Below are 20,305 nucleotides of genomic sequence, written 5' to 3'. Positions count from 1 at the left end.
AAATGTTTACAGCTACATGTAATCCAGATTGTCAGAATAAAGGCAGATGTGTTAGTCCAAATACATGTGAATGTCCAGCAGGCATGTACACTGGCCCAAGATGCAATGTTCGTAAGTGACAAATCTTAAATAATTTACAAAATCGTTTTCATAAATCACATCACTTTGGAACAAACAGGTAATTTCTCATGTTTTTCACTTTTCACAGAATATTTGAAAAAAATTATGTTCTACAACTGCAGCTTACTAATTCTTACAAGTGCGAAGAAAGATAAATGTATACAAAGCAATTTCAATATTAACATTTCTTACATCTTACCAATAAATTTTTAAGTCTACTTCGACTTTTAAAGACTACATGCCCGCCCATATACATAAGGGGAAATCTTTCTTTTGTAGTACACTGTAGTGTGATATTAAATTTACTTAGAATTAATATGTGAGACTGCATTTGTTAATAAAATGCATTTAAACTTAGAAATAAATTTAACTTTTTTTAAAAACCTGAATATCCTCTAGTTAAAGTAGTGAGTTACTATGGCTATACTTCTGAGCTAGAGTTATCAATGAAATTCACGATAAATATTCAGTATTTAAAAGATGCTAAAGAGAGTTTTTAAATTTAAAGAGGGTTGTTTCTTTTCTATCAAAATGGCAACAATTCCAAACATGTAAATTTTGGGACTTCAGTCTGCATCAATATGTATATAACGTTCGTATAAGGAAAATTTCCTCTCTTATTTGTTTCAAATCCAATCCTAATTATCAGTAGATTTTTAAATATTTTGAACATTACTAAATATATATATTTTAGTATATACAGTAGAACTGTATAATATATCAATATCAGCTAAAGCTTTTAAACAATAAGGAGTTGTGAAGGACAAGATAGGGTAAGAACCCTTCGGCCCCTGCTTTGGAATGTCTTTTAGAACGATGCAATATCGTATGAATCAACCCGGCAATAAATGAATTCTTAGTTACGGGATATACAAAGGTCACATGAAGGTAAAAAATGTTAATATCCAAATTTCCTCATTTTTATGCAAATTTTAATCAATTTTACAGCACATTTTCTCTTAGAAAATTTAGAGCACAAACTTGCCTATCTATCAAATTAATATATATTTATATTTCATGAACTAGTATCAGATTTATCTTATAAGTAAGAATGTCAGATTGTCAAGTTTGTGCCGAATGAAAAGTATCTAAAATTTGACAAAATTCCACAAAAATTGAGAAAACACCCTCTTATGGCATCCGTGTAACCTGTCAATCAAAGTTAGTCCTGGTTTTAAAACGAGCATCAAATTAAGCCCTTAAATATAAATTATTACTGTTTTAATTGTGTTCTGAGTTTTGTATCATATAAGGGGCCAGATTCAGCGGTTAACATTCTTTGTCCTTTATGAAACTATTTTTGAAACCAAATTTTCCTTTAAACAAAACGCCTCTCGTTCCCGCTTTCTTTTTATTTGCAACTCTAAATTTACTTAGATGACCTTTGAGATGATCAAGTGTGTTACATTCTCGGGTCATTTTTATATTTTTGTAAAAAAGAAATTAAAAGAACATTATAAAAATGTTTAACGTCTGAGTTTTGAACGTGAATTCTTCATTCGCAGCCATTTGTACACCGTCGTGTAAGAATGGAGGAACTTGTTCCCAATCAAGACAGTGTCAGTGTCCGAGTACCCATCAAGGAAGGGACTGTGGGGATCGTACGTATCTTTCTAATAGTATGTTAATGCAAAGCTGTTTTATTATTATAATGCTATGTGTTAAAATTTAAAACATATGCTAAAATTTTGAACTTATTTAAGATTATCGAACTTAATTCAGATGCCGCGAAAGTTAAATTATGTATCGGAATAACTTGACAAGTATGTTCAAAAATCAAAAGAAGTTATCTTATCTAAAATTAATCTTAACTTTATTCAGATTGTAGCTTTCTCTGATTTTTTAAACAACACTTTGTATGAATTTGAGATTTCGTTTCTAGCTAAGTGTGAGTAATTCTAACTTTTCTTTACAGCTGTCTGTAGGCCTAGCTGTCGGTTTGGGACTTGTATACGTCCTAACGTCTGCTCTTGCTACCCAGGATACACTGGTAGTCTTTGCGAGATACGTAAGTTTTATGTTTTAAAACTTATACATATACCCCAGTAAAGGGATCATTGACAAATCCTGGAGGAAAATATTTTTGCTTTGAACTACTCAGGATAACAAGAACATTCAAAATATTATAGTAATAATTTTATACAATTATAGCATTTTGATGAGGTCAATCCCTAGATATATAGACCTTAGAGAAAGCATATCGACCGAGCACGTACCGAATCAAACGGCTACAATTGTTTTATTATTTTTTATCAGTTAATTAGAAATGTCTTAAAATCCTTTTTGTACTACTCAGTACCTTCTCATATAAGGCATTTTGTCTTATGCATTATGACGCCACAGTGATGAAAACCAGATGCAGTATCTTTTATAGAAACATCAAGTTTATAAAATACTATTGTGACGTCAGCACTATTGTTGCTTCAAAGAGGAACGTTTCCAATTTTAGAAATAACAAGTTTATAAATTTTGAAAATAGAAACATCCAGTCCTTTCCACTTTTATTCTTGATCATGTGATCAAGTTTAAGCAAATCAGATAGATGGAACTTTATTAAAATAATAATAATACAATATATTAATATCAAATAATGTTTAATTGATTTTGTTTAAGAATTCTTGATAATGTGTCAAACATGCTTAATATGGTGGTTTTAAATGTTTCTAGCAATATGTTATCCAGTTTGTCAGAATGGAGGCACCTGTGTTAGTCCAAATACATGTAGTTGTCCAAACGGAATGTACAGTGGTTTGAGATGCAATAAACGTAAGTGATCACCTAGATTCTTTATAATACATGCATTTTTCAGTATAGCATCGATTTTGGATGATATATGGTTGCTGGTAACTGGGAGCAGTACATTACTCCCGCATTACGATTCTCTTAAAGTTTGGTTCTTAATCCATCATTTCAAATGTTACTGTGTTGCTGAGTTTATGCGAAGCACAAAATTTCAACTTTTTTTCGCGATCACATAATTTTACAACTGGATTTGATTCATTAAAATAGCGAAAAATAATGCACACGCTTTAAAAATAATCGGTAAATCGTTGAAGGTATGGTTCGTACATATTGATAAAAGTAAAAACACATGTTTTTTCTGAAAAGCAGAGGAAATTCTGTGTCCTTCTGAAACATTTAAAGTCGTAGTACTTTCTATTTTTTAGAGTAAATTTGCTTCTAAATGGCACCGAATTACACAAAAAAGGAACTTCAGAACAGTAAAATACTTTTAAGGGTTCTTTATTTGAACATGTTAAAAATTTTAAGCAATTCATTTACATCAATGAAATGACTTCGGTACGATTTTATGGTTCACTTACAGTACTAATATAATCCTAGAGTAGAGACGTGATTCTTTTGAAAAGACACATTAAAATATTTTTAAAAAAATTATTCAATCTATTTTAATGCAACTACCAATTAACCGTTACATGGAAGTGTGAAAACAAATTATTTATCTTTGTTCCTTCATATATGAAGTCCGGCAAAGTAGGGTCTAGGAGATAACTGATTATGCAAGGTGAAGCCCTAGCAATTAAGTGCTCCACCGTTTAGAATTGACAGACGGTATGAATCTCAATTAATTGCAGGGTTAGAGAGAATTTATGTTTAGATTTTCAAATTATCACAGATCTTACTGTGTCGCCAAATGTTTACTGTGTCGCGAGCATTCAATTTGAATCGTTACTGTGTCGGAGAAAATTTTACTGTGTCGGGAGCAACACGGTAAAACAGCTCATAGAGAACCCTGTTAACTTTTGAAAAAAAGATCTTAATCCAAATATGGCGGTACCAATTTGTATACATGTATGTGTATCTCATTTTATTTCTCATTACATTCAAGTAAGTAAACTTTTTTAAGATAACTTAATTTTAACTAACACATGAGATTTTGCGTTCAAAAAATATTAAAAAGTGAACGTCTGGGTTATTCAGTTGGAGCAGTCGCGCCGTAATCGGAAAGTAATGGGTTCAAACTCCGGTCGTGGCTGACCCTATGATAATTATAGGTTTCAAATGTTTTTTTCCTTTAAGCGCATTGAAGTAAAAGTTGAGTGTCCTTCTGAAAAGACATTAAAAGACTCAACGGTAAACGTTGGAATGATATAGATCCTATATTGTTCAATGGCATCGAATGCCAAGTTTGGTCAAAATTTGGAGACCTATGTCGGTAATTAATGATGAAATCTCTATGTGTATGAACAATTCTCGAATAGGAAGTGTTGCCCGGGTTTCGCAGTGGTGAGAGCGTCTGCTATAGAGTTGCAAGGTAAGGAGTCGATCCTTAAGTCCTTAAGTCGCAGGTTCGAATCAAACTGTTGGACGTGAACACCTGTCCTTCGGATGAGACCGTATAAAACGAGGTCCTGTGTTGCAGTAAATGCTGGCACGACAAAGATCCCCCAGTACTCAATGACCCTAAATGCCGAGTATAGCACAAAATTTGTAACTCCCTACCATCAAGTGGTAGCGTCTTCGTATGAGTGAAATAAGGATATGGAGATAACGAACCTTATTCAATATATCAAAGTCCTTAAAACAATACAAAATAGGAGCAGAGAAAACACGGACCTCCGAAACATCAGAGGTGGGATTAGGGGCCAAGGAGGAAAGTTCTCGAAAGGGACGTTAAACAATATGAAATCAAGCAATTAATTGAATGGGAAGTAAAGAAACATACTATCTATAAATTAAAAAAAATGTGCAAAAAATGCTATTTAGCTGCAAAATATTATATGCCCTAATTACAGTATTTAGCTACCAGTTCTATATATTGCTAACCCGGAGTGATCCATGAATATTATGAAAAATCCTAGTTATGCTTGACAAAAGATATGCTTTTATTATCTTGTGCTTTTTGTTTTTATAGCTAGCTTTTCTAAATTAACCGAATCTCTCAAGTGACCAATTGCTCTCTCTCTCACTCTCTCCTTACGTCTGTCGTCGTGCATCCTTTGTCGGTCATAAACTATTGAATATTTTTAGCTTCTTCTCTAGATCCAGTAAAACAACTACAATCAATTTTAAAATATAGCATATGTATCTATGAATGAATGGGAACAAAATATTGAAATTCGTGGCCCCTTTTTTGTACCTAAAAAATCTTGAACATACTGGTATGAGAGGCAAACTGACTAACAATTTGAACAAGGGTATTTCTACCAGATTTTTGAAATCTGTATCATTTATTCAAGTATAATGGTCCAAGGCAGGGATCTTTATATTATTATACTGAAAAACGTTTTTCCCCTTTCCCATTCATCTCTGAAATTTTTTGTTGGAAGTAAAGTATTTAAATATGCAGGAGTTTTTGTTGCATAAAACCAAAAAATACTATTTAGTTTTGATGATTAGATAAACCAAACAAAAAAGGAATAGCCAAATAAAAATGACAAATCTTGTGTTATATTATGTAGTTAATTGAAAGACAGCAATATCCTTAATGTAAAAACTTTTCTGTTGTATGTATTCCCTTTCGTTTGTGTTTCCTTTTTATGCTTTCAAATAAAATTGTTTGATCGCATTTTAAGTGATAAAATTGATAACTATGAGAACTATCACTTGTTATTTTCTTCTAATATGTATTATTTAAATATATCTATATTTAACTAGACGTTAAAGAACATGTTTATATTAAAATCCAAATATGAACCGTAATAAATAGTTTGAATGTGAATGTTTTTATTTCCAGCTATTTGTGATCCGTCATGTAAGAACGGAGGGACTTGTTCCGAATTAAGAGAGTGTGTGTGTCCCAGTACCCATCGAGGAAGAGAATGCGAAATTCGTTTGTATCTCTACATAATTTAAGTTTATTTTTATGATTACATGTAAATGTCGCTTTTATGCTTCTCTCAGAAGTGGTATATACTGGAAATGCTTGTCAATTACTTTAGAAATTCTTACCTTAATTGAGAACATCGAGCATTATTTTAAGATGAATGTGTCTAGAAAAGAAAAAAAATCTTGAGAATCTGCAATTAAGAATTGTGACTTTTTCTAGGAATAACTTTTGTAAACAATTTTTTGTTATGATTTGTTTTAATTTGTAGCTGAGTGTGAATGTTTCTAACTTTTGTTTACAGCTGTTTGCAGTCCCAACTGTAAGTCTGGTTCCTGTAAAGGTCCTGACTTCTGCTCTTGTTACCCGGGGTACACTGGTAGACTTTGCGAGACACGTAATTCTATGTTTTTAATATATAGACATGTTTCAGATATAATATCCTTTTGTTAAAAACATGACTTGAAAAAGAACAAAGAAACTATTTCTTCATGTGAACAGGAACTTTCGAAATATCGAGTTATATAATAGTATAAGAAATAGTGATGTTTGAAAAGATTTACATTTCATTTATAATGTATAGTAATTTTAAATTTATTTTAAATTATATAATTTTTGATATTGTCTTAAACATGAATATAATAGCAGTTGTAATTCTTGACAGCTATCTGTAATCCTGTTTGCCAGAATGGAGGTACTTGTGTCAGTCCGAATAAATGTGATTGTCCAGCGGGAAGGTTCACTGGTCCTGGATGCAATATTCGTGAGTGATTGACCAACATATTTTTAAACATTTAATATCTAAAATCACATCCTTTTCTGATAAGCAACCTCTCAGAAAACTAGACGTAGTAGATTGTTATTTTGTTCTAATATTTTATAACTCTTTGAAGGAAAAAAAGCTTTATTATTTTAAAGCTTTACTAACAAGTTACTGACACTTTGACAATTGTTTTAAATAAGACAAGTTGTAAATGGAAATATTTTGCTTTTAATCATTTACTTGAATAGACAACATTAGACAACATGCCCTGAGAATATACTGAAAATCTATTTTTTATATTTGAACATTGGTTATGTTTAATTATATTAAAATTATTATAATTTACTCGCAAGACCTCACCTTAAAGTTAATTAAAAATATTTATTCCTTTAAAAAAATCGAATGAATATGAAGCTACAAAATACTTATACGGAATTTCATGACTTATAGTACAAAAAGTCTAATACTATTCTTTGGGTAGAGTTACATGTATCCACCAAATTTACATTAAAGGCTCGAAAAAAAAAGATACATGTTTTTTTTTTTGCTTTTGAGTTTATTTTCCATTCACAGCTATTTGTAATCCGTCATGTAATAACGGAGGGACTTGTTCCCAATCAAGGCAGTGTGTGTGTCCGAGTACCTATCAAGGGAGGGACTGTGGTGTTCGTACGTATTTCGTTAATGTTTTTTATATCCACTCGTGCACATTATCAGGCAAATGTACGCGTAACTTACGTTCTTAACTGATCCGAAACTAGATTTAGCTGGTTTTTCTGGAGTTGCGTAATTTAAATCCATTTATCACATTAAAAAAGTTGTGTCAGATCTAGATGTAGTCAAAAAGGAAATCTATTTTTTACAATCAGAATCTATGCTTTTATTGCAAATAAGTACTATTTAATCAATCATCATGAAGCTTTTGAAATCATGACCTTAGACGAAACAATACAAATCTTATCAGAAATATTTCATAATATAACATATTAATTACTCTATAATGTTTTGTTCTCAGCTGTTTGTAAAAGTCATTGCCGAAATGGTGGTACATGCATTTACCCTGACGTATGTTCATGTGATGAGACTTACACAGGGCGTCTTTGCGAAATACGTTAGTTTTTACAATACAGATTAATATTTTCGTAACTTATTCTGAAAATAGTCTTACACAAGCTTCAGATTGGTCATTTTCTTTTTGAATCAAGGGTAGCATAATAGAAAAGGACTATTTGACGTTTGCACATAGTTATGAGAAATGCCTCGTCATTTTATTTTTACAGCCAAGTGTTCCTATCATTCCCCATGCTTTCCCGGTACTTGTGGTGGTGATTCCGTGACTTGTCATTGTTATCGAGGGTTTTCTGGTCAGGATGGAATTCAGCGATGCAGGGAATGTAAGTAGAAAAAGAATGTCTAAGATGTAATTTGATTTGAAATCATGATGTAACAACCTTCAAAAAAATAAAGACTATGAATAACATTGTGATAAAATAAAATAATAACCTTAAGGTATGTAGATTTCTTTATACCGTTAAAAACCTTAATGGGAAAAATCTATTAATTTTAAATAAAAGAGTTTCCAAAAATGCAGAATGTTCAAAATATATCAGAATTTTTTAATCATTATATACATAAGCTGTAAATACGTGGCGCTTGTATGAAGTGCTGAATTATGCATATAAGTATTCATATGTGTCAATAATTTTATCACACATATTACGCTGAGCTTCATATAATTCAAATTTGTTTTTGTACATCACTAGCATTGCAAGAATACACATTAATTATACCATTATTTAATTAGTTCAAGCCTAGCATCATTAGATTATATGATTTATTTACAGTGACTTCAGAAAGACGTCCAACAATAACTCAATGCACGTCCGTTCTTGCTAATATTGAAAGAACTGGACATAAGAGAGAGCTCTACCGCTTTATAACGGATTCATCCGAACCAAACTCCACAAGAGTAGATACGTTATGGCTTAATCAAAAGGATTACAATTACATTAACGTCACATTTGCCGCGTTCTATACAGGACCGGAGAATTTAGCAGTTCCAGAATACGTCAAACGGTTCAAATTTGGAATTACTTCAGGGAAAATTCAGATTAAATTATGGAAAGTTGATAGAAATTGTAAGATTATCTTGTGTAGACACTAGTCTTTATCCATTTCAAGTATTAGAATTAATCATTTTGCATAATCTTTCTACTTTTAATCTTTTTTAATATTTTAGAAAAAATGTTCAAATTCCATTGTATATGCATTCCATCTAGAATTCTCTAAAAAATGAAAATTGAAATCGGAGGGTAGTATGAATGAAATTTGAAGTTAACTTTTCTGCAAAAATTACATTTTTTCATAACTTTTTTTTTTAGATCAAAATAAACCTTTTGTGAGCCAAAATGAGATCAAAAACTGTAGTTACCAACCGGGATCTCTTGATCCAAATGACGATGTTTTTCAGTGTAACTTCACAGATGAAAACTTTGACAGGCTATTGGAAAATGGGGACACGTAATAAAAAAAATTACATTCAGATAAATATTTAAGTATAAAATTTAATAGCAACCTATTATACTGATATAATAAAGGTTTGGAGCAGTTTACGCTTTGTTAAAACCGAGACGTTTAAACTGCTCCAACCCAGGTTGTAACAGTATAACTTACATGTAGGTTGTTATTTTATTCAATCCTCATAAATTAATTCTCAATTATCAATTAAAGAAAACAAGACAATTTCTCCCTTAATAATCAAATGACACGTTACAACCAAAAATCAAAATCTGTACGCATAATTAATAGAGTTGACTTCAATTTTTGTTGAAATAAAGTTTTTATAGATATTTTGATTCATTGGCCTATAATAGGAATTGTGATATCAAAATTACTCAGACGCTACCTTCTACGATAATCCCATTATATTTCAATTTCCTTAAACAGTTTGACGTTAACTGTTATTGCTGAAAACGGAGGGTATCGAGAACTTGAAGGACCAGGAACCCAGTTAAAGAATGATTTCTTCATTGGCCAAAGTACCACAAAATCAACAATGTTTCGTTTTGACTTCAAGAAACCGTGTCATTGCCTTCAAGAGAGAGACTGTGGAAAAAAAGCTTTGGATGTAACAGAAGATATAACAAAGGTTCTTTATAATGCTTTTACTTTCGTTTGTGTTTTATATTTCTTTAAAATACGGGTCAGCAATTTTCTAATTGTCAACAATATTAATTCTTTTTTTTTCAAATAAAAAAAATATTTATGTGTTGACTTTCTAAGGAAAAAAGAATTACGTTCTCAATATTTCACATATACGATAGTTCGCAAAAATCCTTAAAACTATCTTTTTTAAATGTTTATTTAAGATAATTAAAAACGTCAAATCTGAACTATCTTTAAAATGTATTTTTTAAAGATTTAAATTTAAATTTTACCTTGAAATAAAAAAAAATGAACAAAACACTCTCGAATAAGAAGCATTTTCATAAGAAGTATATTGGAAACAACTGGATGGATGATCTCTCAGGTCTAAAAGGGTACAAACTACAGGTTTATTTGCTAAAACTGAATACAACGTATCTTTCTGAACCTTATCCCTGGAACCCTAGTCAAGAAATAACCTTCAATGAGACAGTGTCAAGTTATATATACACGCCTCCACAGCCAGGGATGTATTCTTTTATTCTTAACGTAATAGACAATGCAAACAATACACAGTACGCTCGCACCTTGGTCTTGTATGATCCTTCATCAAGCATCACTCTGTCGACTTCACCGTTCATTGCCACAAGTGCAGAACCAGAGACAAACTACATGTGGCAAAATAATCTCAAAAATAACATTACAGTATCATGGAAGGGACACTTTGAAAACAAATTTCACGATACAAATAAACTTCTGAATCAGGTTTCACATTATCAACATTTTGATCATATGACAAAATATGAAAAACAAGTCCCACAGCAACTGGATGATACACAGGGAAAAGAACACTTTGCAGAATACCAAATATTAAAGGTATTGTCAAGTTTGAATACTTTTATTCAAATGAAAATGAAGGCAACACACGCCCGATACATGGAAAATAGTAGAAAATGTATTTTCAGAAAGCCAAACATTCTGTATAGAACGACAAGATGGAAATGCGATAAATTTCTGGGTCAGAGCAACTGACGTCATGGGGAATGAAAAAGTAGACATGACAAAGATATTCTTTGATTCCACTCCACCAAAGGCACTGGCAGATTCAGATGTGAAATTCACACGTAACATTAAATCACCTACGTATGATTTTTCGAGTCGGTAAGAAAAAAAAATCTTCTTTTGAAATTTTTGCATTGTCCTTTTATACATATTTACAAAACTGATATGCTCAGATTGCAGGTGGATGCATATGATAGACATAGCGGAATTTATAAAGTCCACTTGGAGCTACTAGCAAACAGCAGCAACGAATTGTTCCATGGAACTAATATTCAAGGGAATAAATCTGATGTAAATGTTATATTTTCATTTCTTTTCCACCCCTTTTAAATTTATTTTATGTTAAATAAATTAAACAAGAGGAAGATGATATAATAAATTAGCTACATTTATAAACATTTTCTTCTATTTTAAATGTTTGACGACACGTTGCTCTAGATACCGTATATTACTTTTTTCGTGTTTGAAAATATGCGAAAAATATATCATCAACGAATAAAGGATATGTTATGTCGGTTTTTGTGTCTCTTCCTAACACAATAAAGTTATTTATAATTCTTTTTATCCTGTGATATTTAAAAAGTTTTCCAACTATCTAAAAACCATGAATAAACCAAAAATTGTTAAATCGAGTGATTTCAACTGAAATTGCACCGAATATACAATACCTAAATTTTAAATTTCATCGATTATTTTGATAAGAGAGACCTTTTGAATCTTACGTGAATTTAATGTTCTTTTTTTAAATTTGTAAAGATGGGTTAAATAATACATTACAAGTTTTTGAAATAAATAATACTGTATGTTGTTGAATTTGTTAGAAAAAAATAATACTGCATGTTACTGAAAAACTTTGGTAAATTTTGTACGTAGAGTATTTTTTCTTGAAAATGTACCAAAAACGTTATTTAGCTCAAACATGTGACCTATTCAGAGATATTTAAAGTTAAATGCAATCAACTTCTATTCTGATGTATTAAGGTTGATGTGAGAGAATATGGATACCAGGTACCTATGGGGGATTACTATTATTATAGTCACTATATCGACATCAACAACTGCTGGATGGTTGTACCAAAGGAAAAATTTGCCAAAGAGCTTGTTTTATTAAACTTGACTGTATACAACAACGCGATGAAACTACCCATTACAGTAATACGGTAAGGTTCATGGATATAAATAATATAGAAAATGATAACATGCTTTTATAGAATATATTTTTTTTCTTCAAAAAATGAACCTTTGTTTTTGTATTTCACGACTTTTTACAGATTACTGATTTAGTTTCACTTGACGGCATAGATGAGTGTAAGTTATGTTATCGTTTTTACAGTTTATAGTAATTTTATATTTCATGATAAAATCAGGGCAACAAATATGTAGATTTAAGCTGTATAATGTTCAGTTAACACAGTGATAAAATACAAGATATAAATTAAAAAATGTGCAATGTATTCTGCATGCATACAACATACAAACTGTTATTTTTCAGACACTGGCCCTAAAAATCTGACGGTGTTAGAGACCTATGACAACAGTGTTCGTCTGAAATGGATCGTATCTCCAACATGTTACAAAAGGTCCAAGATCACCCTGCAGTTCCGTTCCTCCAATGGCCGAACAGAGAACCGATTTATCGACAAGGACGCAGACTGGGTGGATCTGACAGGACTGAATCCAGAAACAAGTTATAACCTGTCTTTTATCACAGAGTATGGAAGACATAAAAGTGATCCCGTGTTTCTGCATTTCAAAACTAACAAACCGCGATCAGCCTTTACAGTTGCTGCAATAGCAGGAATGTCCTCTGGTAAAATAACGTCCTTAACGTAAACACAGAAAAATTATAATATCAGATGTACTAAATTAGATCAGAAAAAAAAAAAAAATTGCAAAGACTTTGTGATTAATCATGTGATTTGTTTTTATAAGTTGATTTTGTAAAAATGAAAAACCGACTTCCAAAATATTTTTTTTTCAAAATCATTTTAGGGTTTTTTATACTTGTTGCCATAATTGTTGGGATGGTTGTCCTATGGCGACTTGGACGTTTGTCAGTTGTACGTGAAGATATTCGACGCCGGGCGACTGTAGTTCGAAGGAATATCACAAACCGATTTTCAGCGGTAAGCACTGCATATTTGAACATTTTTAATTTTTGCATTTTGTCATTAAATTTTAAAACGAATTCAAAGTAAACAGTATGATATTTTTTTTTAATTTCAAAAATCTTTACGAATCTAAAACGCAATTAATGTTTTGTTATTATAACAAAAATAAACGTTTAATTAATTATCATTGTACTTAATTAGTAATTTATTTTCCAGCCGTTCATTCAGTATTCTATTAAAGAAGCATGTTATTATTTTATTTGTATGATTGTTTTTTTTTTAAAAGAATCCCAATCATGATGTAGATGACATTTATATTTACGGCCAAATGGAACTTAGTAATACTGACAGATGGATTTTACCGAGCTCTGAAATTGTGTTGGATGCCTTGCTAACAAGCGGAAGATTTGCAGACATATATAAGGCCAGATACCAAAAGCAAAATAACAAAGCTAAACAAATTGTAATTGCAAAGACTTTGAAAAGTATGTTTTTACAATGTATTGTATATTTAGTCTAGTTTAACCTAATTTTACGTTTGCTCATACTGTATATAAATGAATGTTAAAAAGTGAAAACATGTCAAAATATTTTCATTAACATTATGAATTTTTTTCAAATTAATGAATTATATCCTATGAACTGTTTCAAAAAGGCAGCCCTTTTAAATTAAGGGTTAATTGTAGGGTGAACATCCTTGCTTGTTCGATACAAAGGCGAATTTTAATTTTTTTTTTCGAAAATTTAATTCCTACTTGCATACCGGTTTTTTTCCTTTGCATCGGTATACTTGGACAGAAATAACCTTCATGTAAAACAACCAACTTAAATACAACAAATCATTGACAAATTTTTTATCGTTCTTTTTTGTGTGGTTGACAGAAATTTGAATTTTAAACATAATAGACAAGGAATTAAAAATAGTTGCAAAACCTCCATATTAAGGTTGAGGTTTAAAGAGACACATTGATATTTTGCATCAATTTGTATTACATATTGAATCTAAATAAATTCTAGCAATAATTTTATCAATCAATTTATACAAAAAAGTATAATTTGAATTTCCGTTGATTAAAACACATATCATTTTAATTTTAGGTGGATACACTGAAGAAAATATGCTGATGATGAGAGCAAAAATTAATTTTTTTGGCAAAGAAGTTGGGGAACATCCAAACATCATTCATTTCATCGGCGCTGTCATCGATAACGATGCATGTAAGTTATGTTTCAAATGTATTTTTAATACAATCCCTTGATTAGTCTTAGTTTTGGTAAGAATATTTACTAAGATATCGAAGACCAATAAATAGAATCAAAGACTTTGATAAAAGCTATACTTTTTTAGTTTAATAAATCGCACGAATAAGCAGGGTGTACACTAAATACAAAATGTGATCAATAAAGTTGATAGTTAAAAATATTGAGGTTAAAGACTGGAAATTAAAACTAAGACATATGTACAAAATAAGGGTTTGCCCCTAAAATCTTATAATTAAGCTGATTAGTGATTGTGGCTAATGACATGCTAAACATGTGCTGATACATGTAAAATTTAGCATAACATGAAACTAGCAAATTTTAAGAATTTGGTGTCAAGTCCATTTTGAAAAGCTTTGTTATAGTAATAAACATGTGTAATTTATTTCTTAATTATATGCGTTTTTTTTTTTTTTAAAGAACATATTATTTATGTTTTATAATAAACTTGACATTAATAACATTGGCTAACTTCAAGTGAAAAGATAACAACACCTGATCCTTTAAAATTTTTTTTACGCGCGTTCATATTTAAGTCCACCTAAATGTCACTTATAATTACTGATTTCGTTAATTTTACAATATTCTGCATATATGCCTTTCTACCGTCACAGTAGCTCAATTGGTAGAGCACTCGCTCCTTGATTTGAAGGTCGTGTGTTCTAATCACAGCCTCGACAGACCTTAGTGAAAAAATTAGATACTGACTGTTTCTTTGCCAGAAGCTCGGTAGTTAGAAGTGAAAGCTTCGACTCTTTTGGATGAAACCTTAAAATCAATACCCCATGTCACGTCGAGCCTTGACACGATGAAGATAGTTCCTACTGTGTAATCGCGCGGTGACAAGGTTTCGCGTGTGTTATAAAATTTGAATGTCGTGGATTTCTTATCGAATATATGGAAAAATTCTCAGGACTTAATACAACATTTAATCTATCAATCAATCTTAGGCTTTCTATCTTGGAAGCTGAAGTGAAATTGTCTTGAATCGCAGTCAATTTATAAACAATTTATATACTGTAACGACATTGTGTGTTATGTCAAAAAGCTAAAAGGGGTGTTCAATGTGACGAAATAAGCACAAGGTTTAGCAGTTGGAAGTACACAGATAAAACATTTTTTTAACCTTATATTACGTCTTGATTATGATTGTTTTGCTACAGTTGGACCATTCATGGTTTTTGAGTACTGTACAAAGGGGCAGCTTCGAGACTGGTTACTACAACAGAGGAATGAATCAACAGACGACACTATGGAAATCTTATATCGAATTATATACGGAATTTCGAAGGGAATGTTCTACCTTGAGACAAAAAAGGTAAATAGGAAATAAATAAAAGGACAAAAAATCACTTCACTGCTGAATGTAAGCTGTATTTGTAGTGATAATATCTTCGGTACTAGTTAAAGAATACACATTCACTGTTGTATTTTATAAAATGCTATTCAGCTGGTGCACAGAAGACTTGCAGCACGAAATGTTTTACTGACTGATGAACTAGAACCCCAAATCTATGGATTCGGACCAGAGCCACCCAAACACCAAGGCAACGAAGAGGATGGAGATGGTACACCTGAAGACAAGGTTTGATCTCAAGGATAAAAAGATATAGGCAGAAAGTGTGAATGAAGAAATGTCATATTCAGAATGTAAAAAAAATAATTCAATTAAAACATTACAAAAAACCAGGGTGTGTACATTGAAAAAAATGTTTTACTCTTTATTAAAAGATAAGTTGACATAACTTTTTTCTAGACCCTTTTTCCTCAAATAAATTTTACTAGATCTAAAATCATTTTGGTAATTTTAAACAATAATGAAGAAAATGAAACCTTTTGAATAGTGTCGATAATTGTATTGTTCATTATTTTTGTTTAGAATAATACATTATCTATTAATTTTTAGACCCTATGATAGCAAAATTCGGCCTGGTTTGTGACGATATGTTCTTTTATGAATGATAATAGATAGAATAGGCGGCTCTTCTTACTATAAAGTGATTTGCACATTCGAGGAATCTATCTAACATGACTTATTATTTTTATTTCGAACATAGTGTCTACAGAAAACAATTGTTCAATCCAAAACTGATTGAAAAAATATGCTTGTTTACTTTTATCTTATCTCAGATACGTCGTTAAGGTCAAATAACATATATTTTCTACTACATTTTAAAATTTAAATGGTCATGAAAGCCTTCAAAGCGTTTTATGCATTATAATATACATGGAACCTCAACGTCTAGCGTTTTGGACCAAGCAATGTACATGTACATGAAATTTGTATTCACTTATACTTGGGAATACATGTAGTCATTTGTCTATTAATCGACTTACAAAATTAAACAATTAATCAAAGTTTCGTAATTTTGATCATTGGAATTGTATATTCGTATTAATGGAAGGATAGGAGATAACGAACAGTATTAATCTTTCATTAAAATACATATAATATGACCCCTTTAAAGCATTAAATCCAAGCTTCCTAGTATTTGTTGTAGTACTCACTCGTAATGCAACTCAGCTGACTGGTGATAGGAACGTCACGTGGTGCCTTAGTTAGTACAGGCATATGACGTTATTCTTACGTCGTTAAAAAAATAATGTCCTTGTTCTGTTCATAATATGGGGAAGGCAACTGGATTTTTCAATATTTAAAATATAACATGTGAGGGCAATTAGGGACAAATTTCTCCTTATACATGTACATATAGGTAGATTTCGATAAAATACAGTGACCAGCCAAAGAAGAAAAATATACTTACTTGAGCTTCAAAGAGTTAAAGGTGGGGCTTAACTTTAATAAAAATTGGATGTAAACATGGTATTTTTTTGTAAAAGAGAAATATCCCATTAGGATACCCATAGCAGTGATTAAGTACATGCAAATATTAGAGTGATATTAAGACATATATTTTTGTCGATTTACTTTGGGGCGTATAGCCCATCATCCTTTTGTTGTAAGTGAGAATATTGAGAATCTGAATTAGCATTTTAAATAAAACCTTTAGGAGCGAATCCCTGTGAAATGGACAGCCCCTGAATGTTTTACTTCAATGAAAGCTGCTAGCATAAAAAGTGATGTATGGTCTTTTGGAGTGGTATTATGGGAAGTATTTTCTTTGGGTATGTGTTTTTTCTTTTATTTTCGTGTACAATCATATCTTATCAAAAAAAAATATCAGATGAGTTGATAATTGGTTTGTTTGTACAATATTATTTAATTTGAAAAAAAAATAAGGAATATATCTCATATATTATCACGAAAACCTTCTCAAGTCTTTCAAAAACTTTTCAATGTTTGTTTTGAATTAATACATTTAGCATAATTTTAATTTAAATTGTATGATTGAAAGATCATATATATATATATATATATATATATATATATATATATATATATATATATATATATATAGACGTGTTTTTGATTCATTAACTAGGTGAAACTCCATACCCGGGATCACGAAGCAGAGATGTTATAACCCAAGTCAGAAATGGACATAGAATGAAGAGACCAGAGTTTGCTAATGACTTGTAAGTCAGTCAAAAACTCTTAAGCCTATAACAAACACTTTTCAAAAGTTATGACATTTATTACTGCTAGTTATTAGAAAAAGAACGTATAAATAAAAACAGAACATGCATGCAATGCAAAAGTTCTGAAAATAATAAATAATGAAAAATCAGACCTATTTAATCCAAACCTCACGAGTTAAAGATGGAGTTTGCAATTTGTTCCGTTTCAATGATTTTTAAAGGAATTGTGTTTTTTTTCAATTTTTAACGGGATTGAGATTACAATGGCCGGTAGGGGACTAGCATTGCTAATGCTTTATTCAAAGAATACTTTTGTTTTTAATCCGCATTTGTTCTGACCCACGATTAATATTATTACACTGGCTTTTTGAGCATAAAATAGCTAAAAGTTACGTTATCTTCTTTTCTCATACTGCTTTTATAAAGTCTTGTTTGAATGCTTTTCTTTTTTAAAAAATAGTTTTCATGACATTATGACGAGATGTTGGAACACTAAACCAAGAAGAAGGCCAAGTTTTAAGGATATATCAACGGACATTGGAAAAACCTTTAATGCTGCACCTTCTGATGAATATTACTATTACTGTGAAAAGTGAAACATGCCCATAGAACATTTTGACAGCGCTATTCTTAATGTGCAAGAACAAATGGGCTTAGTTAGATACGATCCATATTTCAAACTTAAGTCAAAACAAATTAAATTACATTTTTAAGTAAAACTTTTGAGCAATCGTACAGCTAAGTACATGTAACTACATGCAATTATTATTTTGATTTTATTTACCATGTTTACGGAACATTATTCTACATTGTTTGTTTCATTATTTCCTCTCCTGATATGATATTCAAGTAAGCTTTTCTACAAAAAATCATCTTTTGTGTGATTTCATCATTTTTGTTTACTTCTCAACAATTTATCCAAATTGTTTTCTAGGAACTTCATTAGATAGGGTCATGTTCTTTTCAAGAAAAGGGTATTTGAAAATAAGAAGTATGAAAAAGTCTTCACAAAATCACATACGAATCTTTATATGACGCTTTAAAATCTAGTTTGATCTAATAAAAGCACATGTATCACTTTTGGTTGTTTTTACTTATCAATATGCATGAAGCTACAAATACTTTTCAGATCGTTACATAAGATACCGGTAATATGAGAATATAATCCAGGTCAATATTGACTTTAACAAGAGTCTCAACAAAATGCTCACGGTGAAAATTCTCTTATCATTTAAGGTACGTTTTCGAAATTCGATTCATTTCTTTATGCCTTTTAAACTTTCTTAGGAAAAAGGTAAAGGATTTTGTCTTCTGTTTATAATGTCCTTTTCTAAAGAACCGTTTTCTCTTTTCCACACCATTTTGGATGCTTAAATTCAAGGAAAGCCCAGTTTTGAAAAACGACACCAGAATGTCGGCTCAAATCTGTGATTATGGATATTGCAAATTATAGGCTTTTTAACTCCCACGTTTTACTGAAGAAAATGCAGATTACACTATCTCTCTTTTCCTTAAACATCAATATTCCATGAGGATATAGACGCGCTTGATATAATTATATACCGGGTAATATTCTTGTATTCCACCATATATTTAAGCAAAATGTTTTTTGGACACTGAGAAAAATATATATAGGACAGATGATACAAACAAAAGATGGATGCCAGTGTAAATGGAAATCACTGTTGTATATATGTTAATTGTTTGATTAATTTCCTTTTAAATTGTGAAAATGATAGCAAATTGGGTAGTAAATTTTTCTATTTTTAAGAATTAAAAGAATTAATTACAAACCTTCTTTTTTTAGTGTGCAGTAAAGAGAGGGTTCTTAAGTTAAAAACTACACCTTGCATTTCCTACAAATAAACATCAACTTTTGCACAAATATTTTTCAATTCAAATCCAAACTTCTACAAATGGCCTGAAAAAAGATTTAAAAAATACGCTGAAAGTGTTCATTTTACTTATTAAAACTCCTTTAACTATAGCCATGCTGAACATGTTATTACAGGTGGCGTGAACATAGTTAATAATGAGGACCTTAATAACACAAATGCAAAATGTTTTTTGGACACTGAGAAAAATATATATATAAAGGAGTCTATTCAACTGGCTATGTGATTTTCATAAATATTATTTATCTCTGTTGAAATTATTTTTCCAGAAGATGGGCCTGATATGAAAAAGAAGACGTTGACACTTTGTCAGAAAGGATAAGATGTTTCAGATTTATGTTTAAATCACATAATAAAAGATTGAAGGGCAATATTCAATAATCCAGAGGTAAAAAAGACCTAGATGGATTACATGATCAGTGGAAGAACTTGGAATTTATTTTTACAAGTAGTAATCCAACGTATACTCATATTCCCCTTTTTAAGGAAGAAATTCTCAAAGAACAAGGTTCACATTTGCCTTATGAGGCCCTGTGAATTTCTGAAAAACTGAAACTGCATAGTTACAGTTAACAATGCATTAAAACATTACTTAGATCTTTGGTGACTGCGTAACTAACAAACA

The 20,305-nt window shown here is 30.8% G+C and overlaps 1 protein-coding gene across 1 annotated transcript; it reads left to right on the top strand.

Annotated features, from left to right (window-relative positions):
• The first annotated feature begins 6 nt into the window (after positions 1-6).
• On the top strand, positions 7-18,628 carry LOC134253470 (uncharacterized). The gene is given in 28 exon segments (XM_062735992.1): positions 7-111; positions 1,626-1,721; positions 2,036-2,128; positions 2,788-2,886; positions 5,816-5,911; positions 6,210-6,302; positions 6,570-6,668; positions 7,242-7,337; positions 7,684-7,779; positions 7,949-8,062; positions 8,513-8,806; positions 9,050-9,188; positions 9,615-9,828; positions 10,164-10,644; positions 10,647-10,745; positions 10,748-10,973; positions 11,048-11,165; positions 11,856-12,026; positions 12,146-12,182; positions 12,367-12,684; positions 12,867-13,000; positions 13,272-13,470; positions 14,084-14,203; positions 15,409-15,563; positions 15,696-15,830; positions 17,257-17,371; positions 17,689-17,782; positions 18,246-18,628. Coding segments are annotated over 28 exon segments (4,095 nt in total). The 5' UTR covers positions 7-83; the 3' UTR covers positions 18,382-18,628.
• The last annotated feature ends 1,677 nt before the right edge of the window (positions 18,629-20,305 follow it).

Source organism: Saccostrea cucullata, unplaced genomic scaffold, assembly GCF_032062105.1.
Source record: "Saccostrea cucullata isolate Sc308-1 unplaced genomic scaffold, CSIRO_AGI_Scuc_v1 ctg5376, whole genome shotgun sequence".
Classification (NCBI taxonomy): Eukaryota; Metazoa; Mollusca; class Bivalvia; order Ostreida; family Ostreidae; genus Saccostrea; species Saccostrea cuccullata.
Note: the sequence above shows the minus strand (reverse complement) of the source record. Positions and strands in the feature narration are given on the sequence as shown.